Source organism: Procambarus clarkii, chromosome 84 (assembly GCF_040958095.1).
Source record: "Procambarus clarkii isolate CNS0578487 chromosome 84, FALCON_Pclarkii_2.0, whole genome shotgun sequence".
Taxonomy (NCBI): Eukaryota; Metazoa; Arthropoda; class Malacostraca; order Decapoda; family Cambaridae; genus Procambarus; species Procambarus clarkii.
Window position 1 is genome coordinate 4,223,740 of NC_091233.1, and position 17,870 is coordinate 4,241,609.

At 40.7% G+C, this 17,870-nt stretch overlaps 1 protein-coding gene across 1 annotated transcript in view; it reads right to left on the minus strand.

Annotated features, from left to right (window-relative positions):
- The window catches only part of LOC123774836 (uncharacterized), a 598,107-nt gene that overhangs the window by 140,907 nt on the left and 439,330 nt on the right, over positions 1-17,870 (minus strand). Inside the window, exons 7-13 of the mRNA XM_069316494.1 lie at positions 14,417-14,628; positions 13,658-13,843; positions 12,326-12,590; positions 11,676-11,849; positions 8,415-8,701; positions 4,014-4,083; positions 913-928 (exon numbers count right to left, since the gene is read on the minus strand). Of these exons, the coding sequence (XP_069172595.1) occupies positions 913-928; positions 4,014-4,083; positions 8,415-8,701; positions 11,676-11,849; positions 12,326-12,590; positions 13,658-13,843; positions 14,417-14,628 (1,210 nt within the window). The remainder of the gene's footprint in view (positions 1-912; positions 929-4,013; positions 4,084-8,414; positions 8,702-11,675; positions 11,850-12,325; positions 12,591-13,657; positions 13,844-14,416; positions 14,629-17,870) is intronic.

Below are 17,870 nucleotides of genomic sequence, written 5' to 3' on the forward strand. Positions count from 1 at the left end.
TTTGCACCTGGAGTGCTTACGATTGGGAGATCCGTCACCTGTAGCCACCTGCCACAGGTAATGGTAACCCAACCTGATCCTTGCAACCACTGTGTCGCACAGTCTGGTGGACGTTTTGTGCTGCCCATAGATATAGGTTTCAGATCAGAACAAATCATAGATTTTTAGTGCTTTCAGGTTATTGGGAGTCAGTAATTTCTTTCCTATTAGACCTGAGTGTTTGGACCAATACAGTTTTGACAGCAGAGATGGGGATACCTAGATCTAATTGATCTAGGATCAATGATCAAGATCTTTGTCACAAGTATGTTAACAACTGCTGAACTCTCCGGACCTTTTGTTTCACATTTCATATCAAAGGACTTGGTGAAGTAAGTGGAGGTGGATTTCCCTTCTGGGGAGCCAAAGAACCGCCAGATGTGGAGAAGGAATTATGAGGGAGAAATCACCAAGTCATTACGACTATATAGCACTTAGAAGGGATCAGGATAAGGAATTGGAATGGGACGAGAGGAAAGGAATGGTGCCCAACCACTTGTACGGTCGGGGATTTCCCGCCAAACACACACCAAAACTACGACGTTAGTACAACGTTCGAACAAGTTTTAAAACTTCCTAACCAGTTATAACAACCAATATAGCAAGTTGTAACAACGTTCTAATACGTCATGAACACGATGTAACAACTTTATTACAAATTGTAACAAGCGGAAAATAGAGACAGTTTCGGTTTGTGTTTCCAGGGTTAACGCCGACCTGCATGAAACGAGACCAGCGCTCTACCGCCCAGTCCAAGTGGACCCGATAAGTCTCTAAAAATTACCAAAAGTCTCCAAAAGTCACGATGCAATCTGGCTTCCGTCCTCCGACAGCCTAATTTCCTCTTTATAGATAGATGGATACATAATTTACGGTGAATTTGTGTAACCTGTAAATGTAAAAATAATATAAATTAACCATCTTAATTTGAATACTGGTGGTACTGCGAATATATTGGCAAAACTGATAACGTATGGGCGCTAATCTCTGCCTAGCGCTCATTATAACAGTATGAGCATTGAAGCAGTTCCCGTGCTGCAGTGGTAAAGCACCCGCCCTGTGCTTCAAGAGCGCTTTGGTCTGGGTTCGTATCCTGGCCGGGGTGTATTGACCGGCGCAAATCCTTAACTATACGCCACTGTTCACCCAGCAGTAAATAGGTTAAGGGCCTCCCCGAAATGCTCTGCTTGTTAGTGGCTCTACAAGAATGTAAGAACTCTTGTATATATAAAAAAGTAAGAGGTGAGTAACACAACCAGAATCTTTTGTGTATGGTCACCTTAACTTGGAAATAATCTGCTGACGTATCTTTTAAGAATGAAGCCCTTTCATGAGAGAGGAATATAATGAGTCCTCACTAGTGTTATCATTCTCGTTTGATGTGCTGCGTTAGTCCAACTCTCCTACATTTGATCTCTTACTGTTAATCCAAACTCAGTGTATCTGTGACGTACTTAGGATGTCGTAATGAAAGACTTGTGTCATCTGTGTGCTTGAGTGGTCAGGCGCATATGAGGATATCTTAGCTGCAACAGGTTATCTACAATACATATATGTTTTTACTCTAAAGTCTACCTCCTTTGTAGTGACCTCGAGGCCACAGACACATACACGACTGAAGGTATAACCACAGTTCTCTCTGCCAGTAGAGGCGTTGTAAGCCAGCCACAAAAACACCCTTCCCCAGAGAACCACAGCTTCAATTTAAAGAGAATTTAAATGCGATGGATTTCGGCTTTCTCGGGCATGCCGCTGGCACGAATTATACCAATATTGCCTATTTTCAAGCAGAAAATTGAGGTGGTAAACCCGGTACCTTGTGGAGACTGTCTTGGTACTTCTCCCGTTTCAGACACCAATTATCCCCCCCCCCCCCCCCCACAAAAAAGGATCGACTTGAGAATGGTCCAGGACGGACCAAAACTTCGTCGTCTCTTCACTTTCTAGTGCGTGGTTTGGTCAACATATTTCAACCACGTCATTGTGACTCCTCTTCTGCAAAAAAGAATCGAATTTACGTCTCCTGAGTGAAAATAGAAATGGTCTCGGCCAAGTAATATTTTTTGTGTGTGGGAAAATACTGCATATATTTACATAAGTCTCCAAGGACCACAATAATCCTGTCTGTGATGGGTTAGTTACTGATGTTGACGAAGTGTAAAACCTTTAATGAGATTTGCTAAAGTAGCGGAATGTAACGCATCACATTTTAACGTTGTGACAAGTGCAGACTTGTGGCTGCACTGTGGGTGTGCTTCCGTGTTCGCGAGAACTGTTCATCTATATTATTCAAGATATTTATTTATAGAAATACATACACAGGAATATTAATTTGTACACTCAGAACGAACTCGTTCATTCACTCATAATACATTAATTTATATACTCGATACACATTAATGCACTTACAACATACTTATATGAGTAACACACTCCTTTATACACAAAAAACACTAATTTAATCACTCACAATGCACTAAGTTATGCTCTCAATACACATTTTTACAGACCTTCTTATACACGGACCATACGTTTCTTAATATACTCACAACAAACTGAAAAATATACCTACTTATATACTCAAAAGCTCACTCATACACCCATTTATATACTATAAACACAATTATACACCCATTCATACCCTCAAAAAAGCACACATACAGTTATACAATTTATACACTAACAATACACATGCAGACACCTCATTTCATTCCAGTTTCCCAGCAGCACAATGCATGTGTTTAAGGTCAGGTCCATATTCATCTGTTCCAAAAAAATTGCTAATTTTCGTGGTTCCTGTGTGCTGAGCTGCATGGACTTCATACCTAGCTTTTCCGGCAGCATTTTTGTGTTGTGTTAAGTAGTGGGGCACTGCGCGGTGCTATTGTGATGGACAATGTAAGTTGAATGAGAATAAAACCTGTTTATGGACGGGGTTTCCAGAGAGTAAACATTTGCCAAACTGTTGTTCCTGTTTAATTGCGTGTAGGTTGTTTGCTTTGTATTGATAGATGTATTAGTGTTGGGAGTTTGTTAGTGAATATTTGAGTGTGTATGTATTGGTGCCAGGACGTTTTTAGTAATGCATATGTTGCATATATACTGAATTATGTATAGCCGCTAACCGACTTATGTGTTGTGGATGAGTGTCCGTGTTTGAATGTAAATTTAACTGTATTTACATATAGTATTCTTTTGGGACTGAACTCTATTTCCTGGCTACTAACCTTTTAACAACCTATAGTCTCATATTATGGCTCCTGGCGCACTTGAAATCAGATATATCTCCCCGATGAGATTATAAACAAAGGTCCTTCATATGAGCTTCTATCTCAAAGAAACTCACAAGCAGAGAGTATGTCTGCTTGTGAGTTTTCAAAATTTATAGTGAGTATTTAGCCATTTACCCTAGCTAAATATTTCACATCTATCCCACACATCTGATAATAAAGGAACTGATGACTCACAAATTTGTTCACCTCATCCAAAACTCTTGCACCATATCACCTCACCCAAGTGCGAGTATATGTAAGACAGATAAGCTGTTTGGTGTTAGTATAAGTAAAACTCTGTTTAGTAATTTCAGGTTACAGTTGGGTGTGTAGACTAAAGTGTTTGAAAATAAAAAAGGTTATTACGAAACGCGTTCGAAACATATGCATATATATATATATATATATATATATATATATATATATATATATATATATATATATATATATATATATATATATATATGCATATGTGCTCACAACTCCCCCCCTCCCCCCCCCCCCCCCACACCAAAAAAAAAATGCTTTCCTGACACGTATAGCTTTAATAAACCTAATCGTAGTCATTTTTAAAACAATAATATAATACAATGCACCATCAGGGTTTCAAGATTTTCCTAACGAGTAAATGTCAGTTTACCATCCGAGAGAAGATTGAATCTCTTTCAAAAGGCAACAAAAACGGAAGAGCTGCTGGCTTACCTGGGGTGTCCCTGGAGGAGGGGCTGTCCTCACCTCTGCTGTGTACACGCACCTTCTTGTTCAGCTTGACCTGTTGCACAGAGAAGCAGAGAGTCACAGACGATCAACGCCTTGTAACAGATCATTGTAACGCTTTGTGAAGGAGCTTGACAGAGGGAAGTAATTGACAACCAAAAATGACCTATTATTTGTTCTGTTACAATTTGTTTATTTGCAGCTGTCATTATTGTTACGTAACTGTGTATATCACACTGGTGCTTCTCACAGTAACTGTGTATACCACACTGGTGCTTCTCACAGTAACTGTGTATACCACACTGGTGCTTCTCACAGTAACTGTGTATACCACACTGGTGCTTCTCACAGTAACAGTGTTTACCACACTGGTGCTTCTCACAGTAACAGTGTATACCACACTGGTGCTTCTCACAGTAACTGTGTATACCACACTGGTGCTTCTCACAGTAACTGTGTATACCACACTGGTGCTTCTCACAGTAACTGTGTATACCACACTGGTGCTTCTCACAGTAACTGTGTATACCACACTGGTGCTTCTCACAGTAACTGTGTATACCACACTGGTGCTTCTCACAGTAACTGTGTATACCACACTGGTGCTTCTCACAGTAACTGTGTATACCACACTGGTGCTTCTCACAGTAACTGTGTATACCACACTGGTGCTTCTCACAGTAACTGTGTATACCACACTGGTGCTTCTCACAGTAACTGTGTATACCACACTGGTGCTTCTCACAGTAACTGTGTATACCACACTGGTGCTTCTCACAGTAACTGTGTATACCACACTGGTGCTTCTCACAGTAACTGTGTATACCACACTGGTGCTTCTCACAGTAACTGTGTATACCACACTGGTGCTTCTCACAGTAACTGTGTATACCACACTGGTGCTTCTCACAGTAACTGTGTATACCACACTGGTGCTTCTCACAGTAACTGTGTATACCACACTGGTGCTTCTCACAGTAACTGTGTATACCACACTGGTGCTTCTCACAGTAACTGTGTATACCACACTGGTGCTTCTCACAGTAACTGTGTATATCACACTGGTGCTTCTCACAATAACCGTGAATACCACACTGGTGCTTCTCACAGTAACTGTGTATATCACACTGGTGCTTCTCACAGTAACTGTGTATATCACACTGGTGCTTCTCACAGTAACTGTGTATATCACACTGGTGCTTCTCACAATAACTGTGTATATCACACTGGTGCTTCTCACAATAACTGTGTATACCACACTAGGTGCTTCTCACAGTAACTGTGTATACCACACTGGTGCTTCTCACAGTAACTGTGTATACCACACTGGTGCTTCTCACGGTAACTGTGTATACCACACTGGTGCTTCTCACAGTATCTGTGTATATCACACTGGTGCTTCTCACAGTAACTGTGTATATCACACTGGTGCTTCTCACAGTAACTGTGAATATATATGTAATCCAAAGAATGAATGCTAATTGATAATATTGTCCCGTTCCTTCACACTGTTGTGGAATACGACTGCATTGTGGTATTATATATATATATATATATATATATATATATATATATATATATATATATATATATATATATATATATATATATATATGTTGTACCTAGTAGCCAGAACTCACTTTTTGGCCTACTATTCAAGGCCCGATTTGCCTAATAAGCCAAGTTTTCCTGAATTAATATATTTTTTCTAATTTTTTTCTTATGAAATGATAAAGCTACCCATTTCATTATGTATGAGGTCAATTTTTTTTTATTGGAGTTAAAATTAACGTAGATATATGACCGAACCTAACCAACCCTACCTAACCTAACCTAACCTATCTTTATAGGTTAGGTTTGGTTAGGTAGCCGAAAAAGTTAGGTTAGGTTAGGTTAGGTAGGTTAGGTAGTCGAAAAACAATTAATTCATGAAAACTTGGCTTACTAGGCAAATTTGGCCTTGCATAGTAGGCTGAGAAGTGAGTTCTGGCTACTAGGTACGACATATATATATATATATATATATATATATATATGTCATACCTAGTAGCCAGAACGCACTTCTCAGCCTACTATGCAAGGGCCGATTTGCCTAATAAGCCAAGTTTTCATGATTTAATGTTTTTTCGACTACCTAACCTACCTAACCTAACCTAACCTAACTTTTTCGGCTACCTAACCTAACCTAACCTATAGTGATAGGTTAGGTTAGGTTAGGTAGGGTTGGTTAGGTTCAGTCATATATCTACGTTAATTTTAACTCCAATAAAAAAAAATTGACCTCATACATAATGAAATGGGTAGCTTTATCATTTCATAAGAAAAAATTAGAGAAAATATATTAATTCAGGAAAACTTGGCTTATTAGGCAAATCGGGCCTTGCCTAGTAGGCTGAGAAGGGCATTCTGGCTACTAGGTACGACATATATATATATATATATATATATATATATATATATATATATATATATATATATATATATATATATATATATATATATATATATATATATGTGTATACATATATATATATATATATATATATATATATATATATATATATATATATATATATATATATATATATATATATATATATATATATGTATGTATATTAGTATATTTTGGTAGCAGTCTTTCCTGTAGACATATTTTATTAAATATGACCGAAAAAGTAAGATTAATAATTCTAACACGAATTTTCTCAATCTTTCGTACATTATGCTTCACTGTTGGAGGTAAATCAAAAATCACTTCTCCAAAATTCATTTTTATTTCTAGTCTGACGCGACACGGGCGCGTTTCGTAAAACTTATTACATTTTCAAAGACTTCACAAATACACAACTGATTAGAACTTGCGTTTCCCTGATTTTATATCTACATTTGAGTGAGGTGGGAAGGGTGATGTGGCATTACATTTGAGTAAGGTGGGAAGGATGATGTGGCATTAGAGGATATTAATAGGGTATTAAAAGTATCAACACAAGACAGAACACGAAACAATGGATATTGAATAGAAGTGTTTGTAGAAAGCCTATTGGTCCATATTTCTTGATGCTTCTATATTGGAGCGGAGTCTTGAGGTGGGTAGAATATAGTTGTGCAATAATTGGCTGTTGATTGCTGGTGTTGACTTCTTGATGTGTAGTGCCTCGCAAACGTCGAGCCGCCTGCTATCGCTGTATCTATCGATGATTTCTGTGTTGTTTACTAGGATTTCTAAAATAAAAATGAATTTTGGAGAAGTGATTTTTGATTTACCTCCAACAGTGAAGCATAATGTACGAAAGATTGAGAAAATTCGTGTTAGAATTATTAATCTTACTTTTTCGGTCATATTTAATAAAATATATGTATATATATATATATATATATATATATATATATATATATATATATATATATATATATATATATATATATATGTATACATATATATATATGTATATATATATATATATTGAGAGAATTACAAGAGTTGTTACATTATTGTACAGCCACTAGTACGCGTAGCGTTTCGGGAAGGTCCCTGGAATACGATCCCCACCGCGAAGAATCGTTTTTACAACCAAGTATACATTTTACTGTTGAGTTAAACAGAGGCTACAGTTAAGGAATTGCGCCCAGTAAATCCTCCCCGGCCAGGATACGAACCCATGACAAAGCGCTCGCGGAACGCCAGGCGAGTGTCTCACCACGGAGACTGGTTAATATTGCTTCAAACTTTATGGCGTTCAAAATAAGTCTTTGTATGCAGGTGATGAGTCACAATAACGTGGCTGAAATATGTTCACCAGATCACACACTAGAAAGTGAAGGGACGACGACGTTTCTGTCCGTCCTGGATCACAATCGACTTGAGAATCGTCCAGGACGGACCGAAACGTCGTCGTCCCTTCACCTTCTAGTGTGTAGGTCTGGTCAACATCAGTTTTTGTATGTCGTTTATCACATGCTGATTATTTTGTCTTTAAACGAAACCTTTCTTTTATATTGATCGTTAAATATGGCAGTTCAAAAGCAGTTTAGAGAACATTAAGGCACATAGTTGTTAAAAGATGCTCGGCATTTGTCTTCACACCTTAATTAACCCTACCACACACCTGGATCTCTACTACACACCTGAACCACTACTACGCTCACACACACCATCCTCCTGACACCTTTACAACTAATATATCTACTACTAAACATGCCTCACCACTCCTCATCCACACACACACACCACCAACACACATCACATACCTGTCTAACTACACCCCTACGTAACCACACACACACCTGCCTAACTACACTCCTACGTAACCACATACACCTGCCTAACTACATTCTTACGTAACCACACACACCTGTCTAACTACACCCCTACGTAACTACACACACCTGCTTTATCTCCTGCTCCAGGCGTCGCAGCCTGCTCCGTCTCTTCAGGAGGAGAATCACCAGGAGCGCCATCACCAGGATGGTGGTCAGGGAGGCCACCAACACTATGATTATGGGAGGCACCAGCTCCAACAACCTGGTGTTCCCACCGGGGCCCTCATCCTCCTCGGCGTCCACGCTGCCCACGCCTGCCCCAGGGCCGCTCACGCCACCCCCAGGAGAGACCCAACCGCCGCCCGCACCTCCGCCGCCACTGATGGGATGAGCACCGTTCCCAGTTGGCATACCTGGAACCACCAAAAATATATATTAAAAATTATAGATATATTTTCAAAAGATTATTATATATATATATATATATATATATATATATATATATATATATATATATATATATATATATATATATATATATATATACATACAATGGAAGGGAGTACCACCTCTAGCTGGAAGAAGGGGGACCCATAGCCTCGGAGGAAACCACGCATAACGCATTAGAGGGAATGTTTAGATCCCCTCCAATACAGTTTCTGTGTGCTTTTCTCCTACCACCCCCTTCCTTTTTTATTTTTTGTGCTTTATTATGCATTTGATGGTTACAAGATATACATGGGTTGATACAAAAATAATAATGCAAAAAGGTGCTTAAAGGTTATGGATCTCTTGAAAAACACAACAATGGGAAACATTGATGAATGTCACAGACGGGTTCGATCATTGTTGCAAGTCAAACACTTCTTCGAATTCCTCTGAAGTTGGACTAGTGCCCAAGACGCAACAGGCATTTCCCCTCTGAAACGCAACACTGAGGCACTGGAACAAGAAACTTTTTGCTCTCTGGTCTTTTGTAGCGCTGATCAATTTGTCCCCCAATTCCTTCAGGAACTTCAATGCACATTTTCCCCACGAACCGAGGGTCTCCGAGCCGATCGGAACAAAGCTGTAGCAGTGTGCTAGACCTCTGTATTTAATAATTTTCTGCGATTCCCTGAAAGAAGCAGCACCACCGCTTTCACGTGTGCTGTAGTGGAGGTAGGTACTGGCCAGTGTGGCAGCGCACGTGTAGTCCCATACCACTTGCTTACCATCCTTCCAAGGTAGCAAGGTGACCCCATCAGGGCGCTTCTGAGGGTCGTTAGGTCTGGATAAGTGTGGTTCTCTTTGTGCCGGGCAGCGGGCTATGGCGAGGCTCCTCTTGATGATGTCGTTGACTTCTTCATGTCTTGCAATTTTACCCTGTGATTTACGACATACCAGACCATGACGACCATATTGGTCTGCCATCGCAGTTCCGCAGATGCACCTATGTTTGGTGAGGATGGGGGCGGCAAGGCGAAGGGCAACTCCAATGCGGAGAGCGTCATGACTGAGGCGAGTTCCCAGGGCTGCATTGGGCACAGCAAATAATATATATATATATATATATATATATATATATATATATATATATATATATATATATATATATATATATATATATATATATATATATATAAATATATATATATTTTTTATATAGGAGGGGTACCACCTCTGGTGCAAGTGTAGGGACCCATACACTAGGGTAGAAAAGTTAGGTTAGGTTAGGTTAGGTAGGTTAGGTAGTCGAAAAACAATTAATTCATGAAAACTTGGCTTATTAGATAAATCGGGCCTTGTTTAGTAGGCTGAGAAGTGCGTTCTGGCTACTAGGTACGACATATATATATATATATATATATATATATATATATATATATATATATATATATATATATATATATATATATATATATATATATATATATATATTTATATATGTCGTACCTAGTAGCCAGAACGCACTTCTCAGCCTACTATGCAAGGCCTGATTTGTCTAATAAGCCAAGTTTTCTTGAATTAATATATTTTCTCTAATTTTTTTCTTATGAAATGATAAAGCTACCCATTTCATTATGTATGAGGTCAATTTTTTTTATTGGACTTAAAATTTACGTAGATATATGACCAAACCTAACCAACCCTACCTAACCTAACCTAACTTATCTTTATAGGTTAGGTTCGGTTAGGTAGCCGAAAAAGTTAGGTTAGGTTAGGTTAGGTAGGTTAGGTAGTCGAAAAACAATTAATTCGTGAAAACTTGGCTTATTAGGCAAATTGGGCCTTGCATAGTAGGCTGAGAAGTGCGTTCTGGCTACTAGGTTCGACATATATATATATATATATATATATATATATATATATATATATATATATATATATATATATATATATATATATATATATATATATATATATATATAACTGAAAACTCAATAATTGGCTGTTGATTGCTGGTGTTGACTCAACAGCCAATTAATGCACAACTATATTCTACCCACTTTATGACTCCCTACCAATATAGAAGCATCAAGAGGAAGAATGGGCCAAAGGCCCTTTGCAGTTACTTCCATTCTTCCCTCTCATTTATCCAATTAATACCCAATGTTCCATGTTCTGTCTTGTGTTGGTCAAAAGTTTGTTCACCTCATCCAAAACTGTTGCAACATACCACCTCACCCAAATGCGAGTATATAAGACAAGCTATTTAAGTGTTTAGCATAAGTAAAACTCTGTTTAGTGTTTTCAGGTTACAGTTGTGTGTGAGTAAACTAAAGCCTTTGAAAATGTAATAAGTTATCACGAAACGCGTTCAAGCGTCGCGTCACACTAGAAATAAAAATTGATTTTTCCATTACCATCGACAGTAAAAAGAAACATAAGAAATATTGAGAAAACTCAAGAGAGATTATACAACCTTAGAACACTTTCCCACCAGGAGATTCGAACCCTAGCCAGCACAGAAGCCTTACAGCAACTGGCATAACTGGTAAGCCTTTAACCCACTGCACCATAGCTCAGACCCTTAAAAGAGATTGTAATTTCGGAGTATTTCACCTCCAAAGATCACCACCTCCCTAGGGCAACTAGAGCATAGTGAGGGGCTACTCACTTGCTTTCATCAAATTCCTGTTAATATGGGAGAACTCTGTGTCTATGCTTAATGCACAACTTGCCTAAACACCGCAAGAGAGATTATACAACCTTAGAACACTTTCCCACCAGGAGATTCGAACCCTAGCCAGCACAGAAACCTTACAGCAACTGGCATAACTGGTAAGCCTTTGTCACCTGATCGTAGAATTTGGTGTTATACGTCCACGCCCAGATCTCTGTCTCATGTCATCACAGGTAGGCAGTTCCCCTTCATTGTGTACTTTCCCTTTGGTATCCTATCACCTAGTCCCATTTCATTAACTTTACATTTGCTCGTGTTGAAATCCAGTAGCCATTTCTGTGACCATCTCAGCAAGCTGTTCAAGTCCTCTTGGAGAATCCTACAATCCTCATGTGCCACAACTCTTCTCATCAACTTTGCATCATCCGTGAACATCGACATGTAGGACTCTACTCCTGTAAACATGTCGTTACGTATATTAGAAATTAGAAATGGTCCTAGCACCGATCCTTAAAGTACTCCACTTGTTATTGTTTGCCAGTCCGACTTCTCGCCCCTTACCGTAACTCTCTGGCTCCTTCCTGTTAGGTAGTTCCTTACCCATGTTAGGGCCTTTCTTCTTACTCCCGCCTGCCTCTCAAGCTTCAATAGCAGTCTCATGTGTGGTACTGTTTCAAAGGCCTTTTGACAGTCCAGAAATATGCAGTCTGCCCGACCTTCTCTGTCCTGCCTTATTCTCGTTATTTTATCATAGAATTCCAGAAGATTTGCTAGGCAAGATTTCCCTGTCCAGAACCCATGTTGATGTTTGTTTACAAACCTAAAGTTCTCTTGGTGTGCAATCAGTCTTAGCCTAATTATTCTTCAAGTATTTAACAGGGGGTGCTTGTCAGTGATATGGGTCTATAGTTAAGTGCCTCCTCCCTATCACCTTTCTTGAAAATCTTTACAGCATTTGCCCTCTTCCAGCAATTGGGCAATTCACCCGACAAAAGTGATTCATTAAAGATCCTTGCCAGAGGCATGCTGAGGGCCTGCGCTGCTTCTTTTAGTATCCACGGGGACACTTTGTCTGGTCTAACTGCTTTAGTTGCATCCAGTGTTGTCAACTGTTTCATTACCTTCTCTGCTGTCACCTCTATTTCTCGTAGTCTTTCATCTAGGGTAATCTCTTCTAACAACGGGAGCTGCTTAGGCTCAGTTGTGAACAATACATGGAAACTGACATTTAGTGCCTCATAGATTTCCTTGTAACTTTTTGTATATGCCCCCTCTGTTTTCCTAAGGCTTGTCACTTGGTCATTCACCGACATTTTTCTTCTTATATGGCTGTGTAGTAATTTCGGTTGCTTTTTCGCTTTTATCGCAATATCGTTCTCATAATTTCTTTCCGATGCTCTTCTTATGTTATCAAAACACTTTACTGCTCTCCACGAACAGGACCAAAACTTGAAAAATGTGGAATCAGCATTTCGGGCGATCGAGCGGCAACACGGAAAAGTGTATACTCTTTTTCACTGCGCTGACCTTAATATTCGTTGTACATATTTCATTTTTGTACCAATGCGTTTGCAATAGAATGTTCTAGAAGAACATATGTAAAAAATGTCACCAAACTGTGATTTAAACCACTACCAATAAAGAAATTACGTGGATCACTAGCCGTGAGCTCCAAACAGCGACGAGATGTTTCCATTTTTTTCAGGGTTGTTAACTCCACACTTGTCCTACTGCGTTAAATTTGGTATCTTTGAGATCGCAATAAAATTCCCTACACGAACATATGCATATAAATGTAGAATCATGATCGCGGCCCACCCGCAAGAGTGTGGGAAGTAGGCGAAGTGTTACAGTTACCCCACATAAGCGATCTACAATAGTTTTACCACGAAGATACAAGACGATGTCGTTCTCCTAAATAGGCTATGTGGATATTAGAGAAAACGTAACTTTTATGGCAAACGTGTTCATACTATCCCCAAGTCGATCGGATAAGAATTGATTTTTATAGAAATATTTGTTCGTCAGACATAAAAATATATCTCCTGCAGATTTTCAAGTGACCCCCGGAGTACACGATCTTGTGTCCGCCGGGGAGTAAAGTGATAATTATATTAATGTAATCGTTCCTAGCTCTGTTACAACTGATCCTGTTGTCCTCTGTCCTTTGTCTTTCTTCTGTACTTCCTCCACTCCCTCCTGTTACTCAGTTTTGCTTCCAGACACTGTCTATTAAACCATGGGTTATTATATTCCATCTTACTTTTTCCTTTACTGTTGGTATAAATCTCTCTTCGGCCTCCTGGCATTTCCGTGTGACTAGGTCCATCATCTCTTGGACTATTTTTCCTCTAATTTCTTCCTCCCACTGCACTTCTCCCAGGTAGTCTATTATCCTCCTGTAGTCCCCTTTCCTGTAGTCAATTCTCCTTTCCCAGAACTCTTGTCCCTTTGTCACAAGTTTGAGTTCATCATGTAGTCAAAGACTAGGACACAATGGTGACTGTCCCCTAGAGGTAGTTTATGTTCCAAATTCTCGATGTCTTCTACGTTCTGGGTGAAAATCAGGTCTAATAGGCTAGGTGTATCCCTCCTCTTTTCCTTGTGTCTTCTTCACATGTTGTGTTAGGATATTCCTGTCTATAACATCTACTAACTTTGCTCCCCATGTTTCTTCCTCGCCATCCGGATTCCTTGATTCCCAATTTACCTCTCCATGATTTAGGTCCCCTCATGACCAGCAGTTTCGCTCTCATTCTGTGAGCTAATGTTGCTGCCCTCTGCAGTTCATCTATACATGCCTTGTTGTTGTCATGATACTCCTGCCTGGGCCATCTGCTGTTTGGTGGGATATTGTAGATTACCAAGATCACAATCTTCCTCCGATCTGCTGTAAGAGTTCCATGTATGGAGCTTGTGCTCTCATTGGTACCCCGATTTTCCATTTTTTAAAACATCCATTTCTGTTTTATTAGGATTGCCACTCCCCTCCCTGTTTCTGTGTCTTTTCTTTTCTTATCACCTGGTACCAATCTGGAAAGATTGCATCTGAGATCATGCCATTTATTTTAGTTTCCACTATGGCAACTATGTCAGGAACTGCCTCATTAACTCTTTCTTTTATCTCTTCTGCTTTATTAGTTACCCCATCAGCACTGGTGTACCAAACCTTGAGACTCTTCTTGGAAACTCTGGTACCAGAGTTCACCCTTTCTCTGGGGGTCTGGGGGGAATCTGGGGGATGAATGGGGTTTGGGGGGATCTGAGGGGTGCATGGGGGGGGGGGTGAATGGGGGCTGCGGAGGTGCCTAGGAGTCGAATGGGGTCTGGGCATGTAGGAAGGTAGGTAGGAAATTCTGGGGTAGTAAGGTCTGGGTAGGTAGGTAGGAATGGAGTAGGAAGGGCATACTGGGTCTGAAAATTAGGGAGGCTTTGAGAGGCATAGTGGGGTTGAGAGATAGCGTGACACTGAGTGTCAGATTGAGGTTGAGAGGTTTGGGGGGGGGGGAGGGCGGGAAGGATAGTGGCGGTGGGGTGGAAGCAGGGAGGATGGAGCATGGATAATGAGATTGGGAGAGAGGTTGTATTAGTCAGGGGGGGGGGGGACTCAGGGGTAGGTGGGCATTGGGGCAAAGAGGAGAGAAGAGGGAAATGGAAGAAGAGGTGGGGGGGTTTGCATGGGGAGGAGATCATATGGAAGATGGGGGAGGCATAGAGAGGTGAGGACTGTGCAGGTTTTGGGGGTTGAGGGAATGAGGGGGTCCTTGGAACGAGGGATGAAGCAGATGGAATTGAATGCAATGGGGTCAGAGGGGACAGGGTAGTTGTTGGGGAGATAAGCAGGGGCGAGGGATAGGAGGGCTGATTTGGGGAGGGGTGTTGCTTGGATAGGAGTTGTGGGGTGGTTAGCAAAGGTGGGGTGGGTACCGCCCCTCGAATGGGTATAGTTGTGGCGTGCCGATCGGCTCAGTCTCTGGGTTATCTGTTCATCTTTTGTCATATATCTATCATTAAACACGTTGTAATAGTTTCCACTACCTCTGAGTAAATGTTTGTGTTGCAGTATGTAATCCACTGCCTCTTCGTTAGAGAACTGTACCAGGACAGGTCGATTCTTGTTACAGTTGTAAGGCCCAATCCGGCAGCGGATTTCCACCTTATTTCCTGCCATCTCGGCTCAAATATATCTCAAGATCTCCTGTAACTCAAATTCTTCCATATCCACCCTTTCCTGCCTCGATGATGCCTCTGATTCAAGTAATCCATGGAGTATAATGGACCCTTTCTCAGTGACGCACTCTCATGCTGGTTGCCCTTTCCCTGGATTATTTCACTTTATTTAGTTATTTCACTTTCCAATGCTTCCCTGCTCTTTCTGATTTCTTTTTGAATATAGTCCATAAGCTCTTGCTTTTGTCTTCGAACCTGGCATGTCTTTTATTAAAGATCTCACATTCAATCCCTTGGATTAGATTCTCTATCCATACATCACTCTTCTCTATAAATTTCCCTATCGGCTTCTCTACAAACCTATCCTCTTCTTCTTTCATAATACTGTTGGACTTAGATGCCCTTCCTGATCTAGTCATTGCTATAAACAATCTTACCCACAGGCGTTCCAATTACCTTATCAACCTGCAATACAAAATATAGGCGATCGAATCTCCAGGCGTCTCCCAACGAGGTGTACTAAGGTTGCTTCCGGGGTGAGGTCACAGATTAAGGCTGATAAGGTCACAGTCAGCGTTAGGTCTGCTCCACTACTTCACACCACCACAATGCATTCAACACCTATATTCTGTTATGCTATGTATACTTTCTTTCTTCGCTTCCTTATGGTTCAAGTCAAATTCCAAGGGTTTCATTCACTCGTCTACACTTTTTCACTTCGAAGTAGCCTGATTATCCCTCCCACTTCACTAATAACCCAGGAGCTCAAAACCCATGTCCATCCACCACGACTGACCACACACATGTGCTGTATTCACCTAGTTGTGCTTGCAGGGGTTGAGCTCTGCTCTTTCGGCCCACCTCTAAACTGTCAATCAACTGTTACTAACTACTGTTTTTTCCCCCCACACAACTCACATACACACACCCCAAGAAGTAGCCCGTGACAGCTAACTAACTCCCAAATACCTATTTACTCCTAGGTAACATGTGCATTAGGGTGAAAGAAGCTCTACCCATTGTTTCTCGCCGGCGCCCGGAATCGAACCCTGGGACCACAGGATCACGCATCCAGCGTGCTGTCCGCTGCTCTGTGTGTGTGTGTGTGTGTGTTTGTGTACTTACCTAATTGTGCTTGTGGGGGTTGAGCTCTGGCTCTTTGGTCCCGCCTCTCAACTGTCAATCAACTGGTGTACAGGTTCTTGAGCCTATTGGGATCTATCATTTCTACACTTGAAACTGTGTATGGAGTCAGCATCCACCACATCACTTTCTAATGCATTCAATTTGTCTACTACTCTGACACTGAAAAAATTCTTTCTAACATCTCTATGGCTCCTTTGGGCACTCAGTTTCCACCTTTGTCCCCTAGTGTGTGTGCCCCTTGTGGTAAATAGCCTGTCTTTATCTACCCTATCAATTTATCTGAGAATCTTGTACGTGGTGATCATGTCCCCTCCAACTCTTCTGTCTCCCAGTGACGTGAGGTTTAATTCCCGTAGTCTCTCCTCGTAGATCATACCCCTCAGTTCGGGTACTAGTCTGGTGGCAAACCTTTGAACCTTTTCCAATATAGTCTTATGCTTCACTAGATATGGACTCCATGCTGGAGCCACATACTCCAGGATTGGTCTGACATATGTGGTATACAAAGTTCTGAAAGATTCCTTACACAAGTTTCTAAAGGCCGTTCTTATGTTAGCGAACCTGGCATATGCCGCTGATGTTATCCTCTTGATATGAGCTTCAGGGGACTGATCAGGCATGATATCATCCTCCTGGTCTTTCTCTCTCTCTGACTCTTGAAGTATTTCATGTCCCAAATGATCCCTTGTATCTGGTCTCCTGCTTCCTACACCTATCTGCAGTGCATTGCATTTTCTTAGGTTGACCTCTATCAAGCATTTGTTCGACCATTCCAGCAGCTTGTCCACGTCTTCTTGAAGCCTCAAGCTGTCCTCCTCTGTCTTAATTCTTCTCATAATTTTGGTGTCGTCAGCAAACATTGAGAGGAATGAGTCTATACCCACTGGGAGATTATTTGTGAATATCAGAAACAAGATAGATCCGAGTACAGAGCCCTGTGGGACTCCACTGAAGCTTCCTACCAGTTACTCCTGTTTGTTTCTCCAGGTTATGCATCAGCCTTTTTTGAGGCAGTGTGCCAAAGGCTTTCAGACAGTCCAAAAAAATGCAGTTTGCCCATCTTTCTCATTCTTGCTTAATCTTTGTCACCTGATCAAAGATTTCTATTAAATCTGAAAGGCAAGATTTACCCTCCCTGAACCCATGTTGATGGGTTGTAA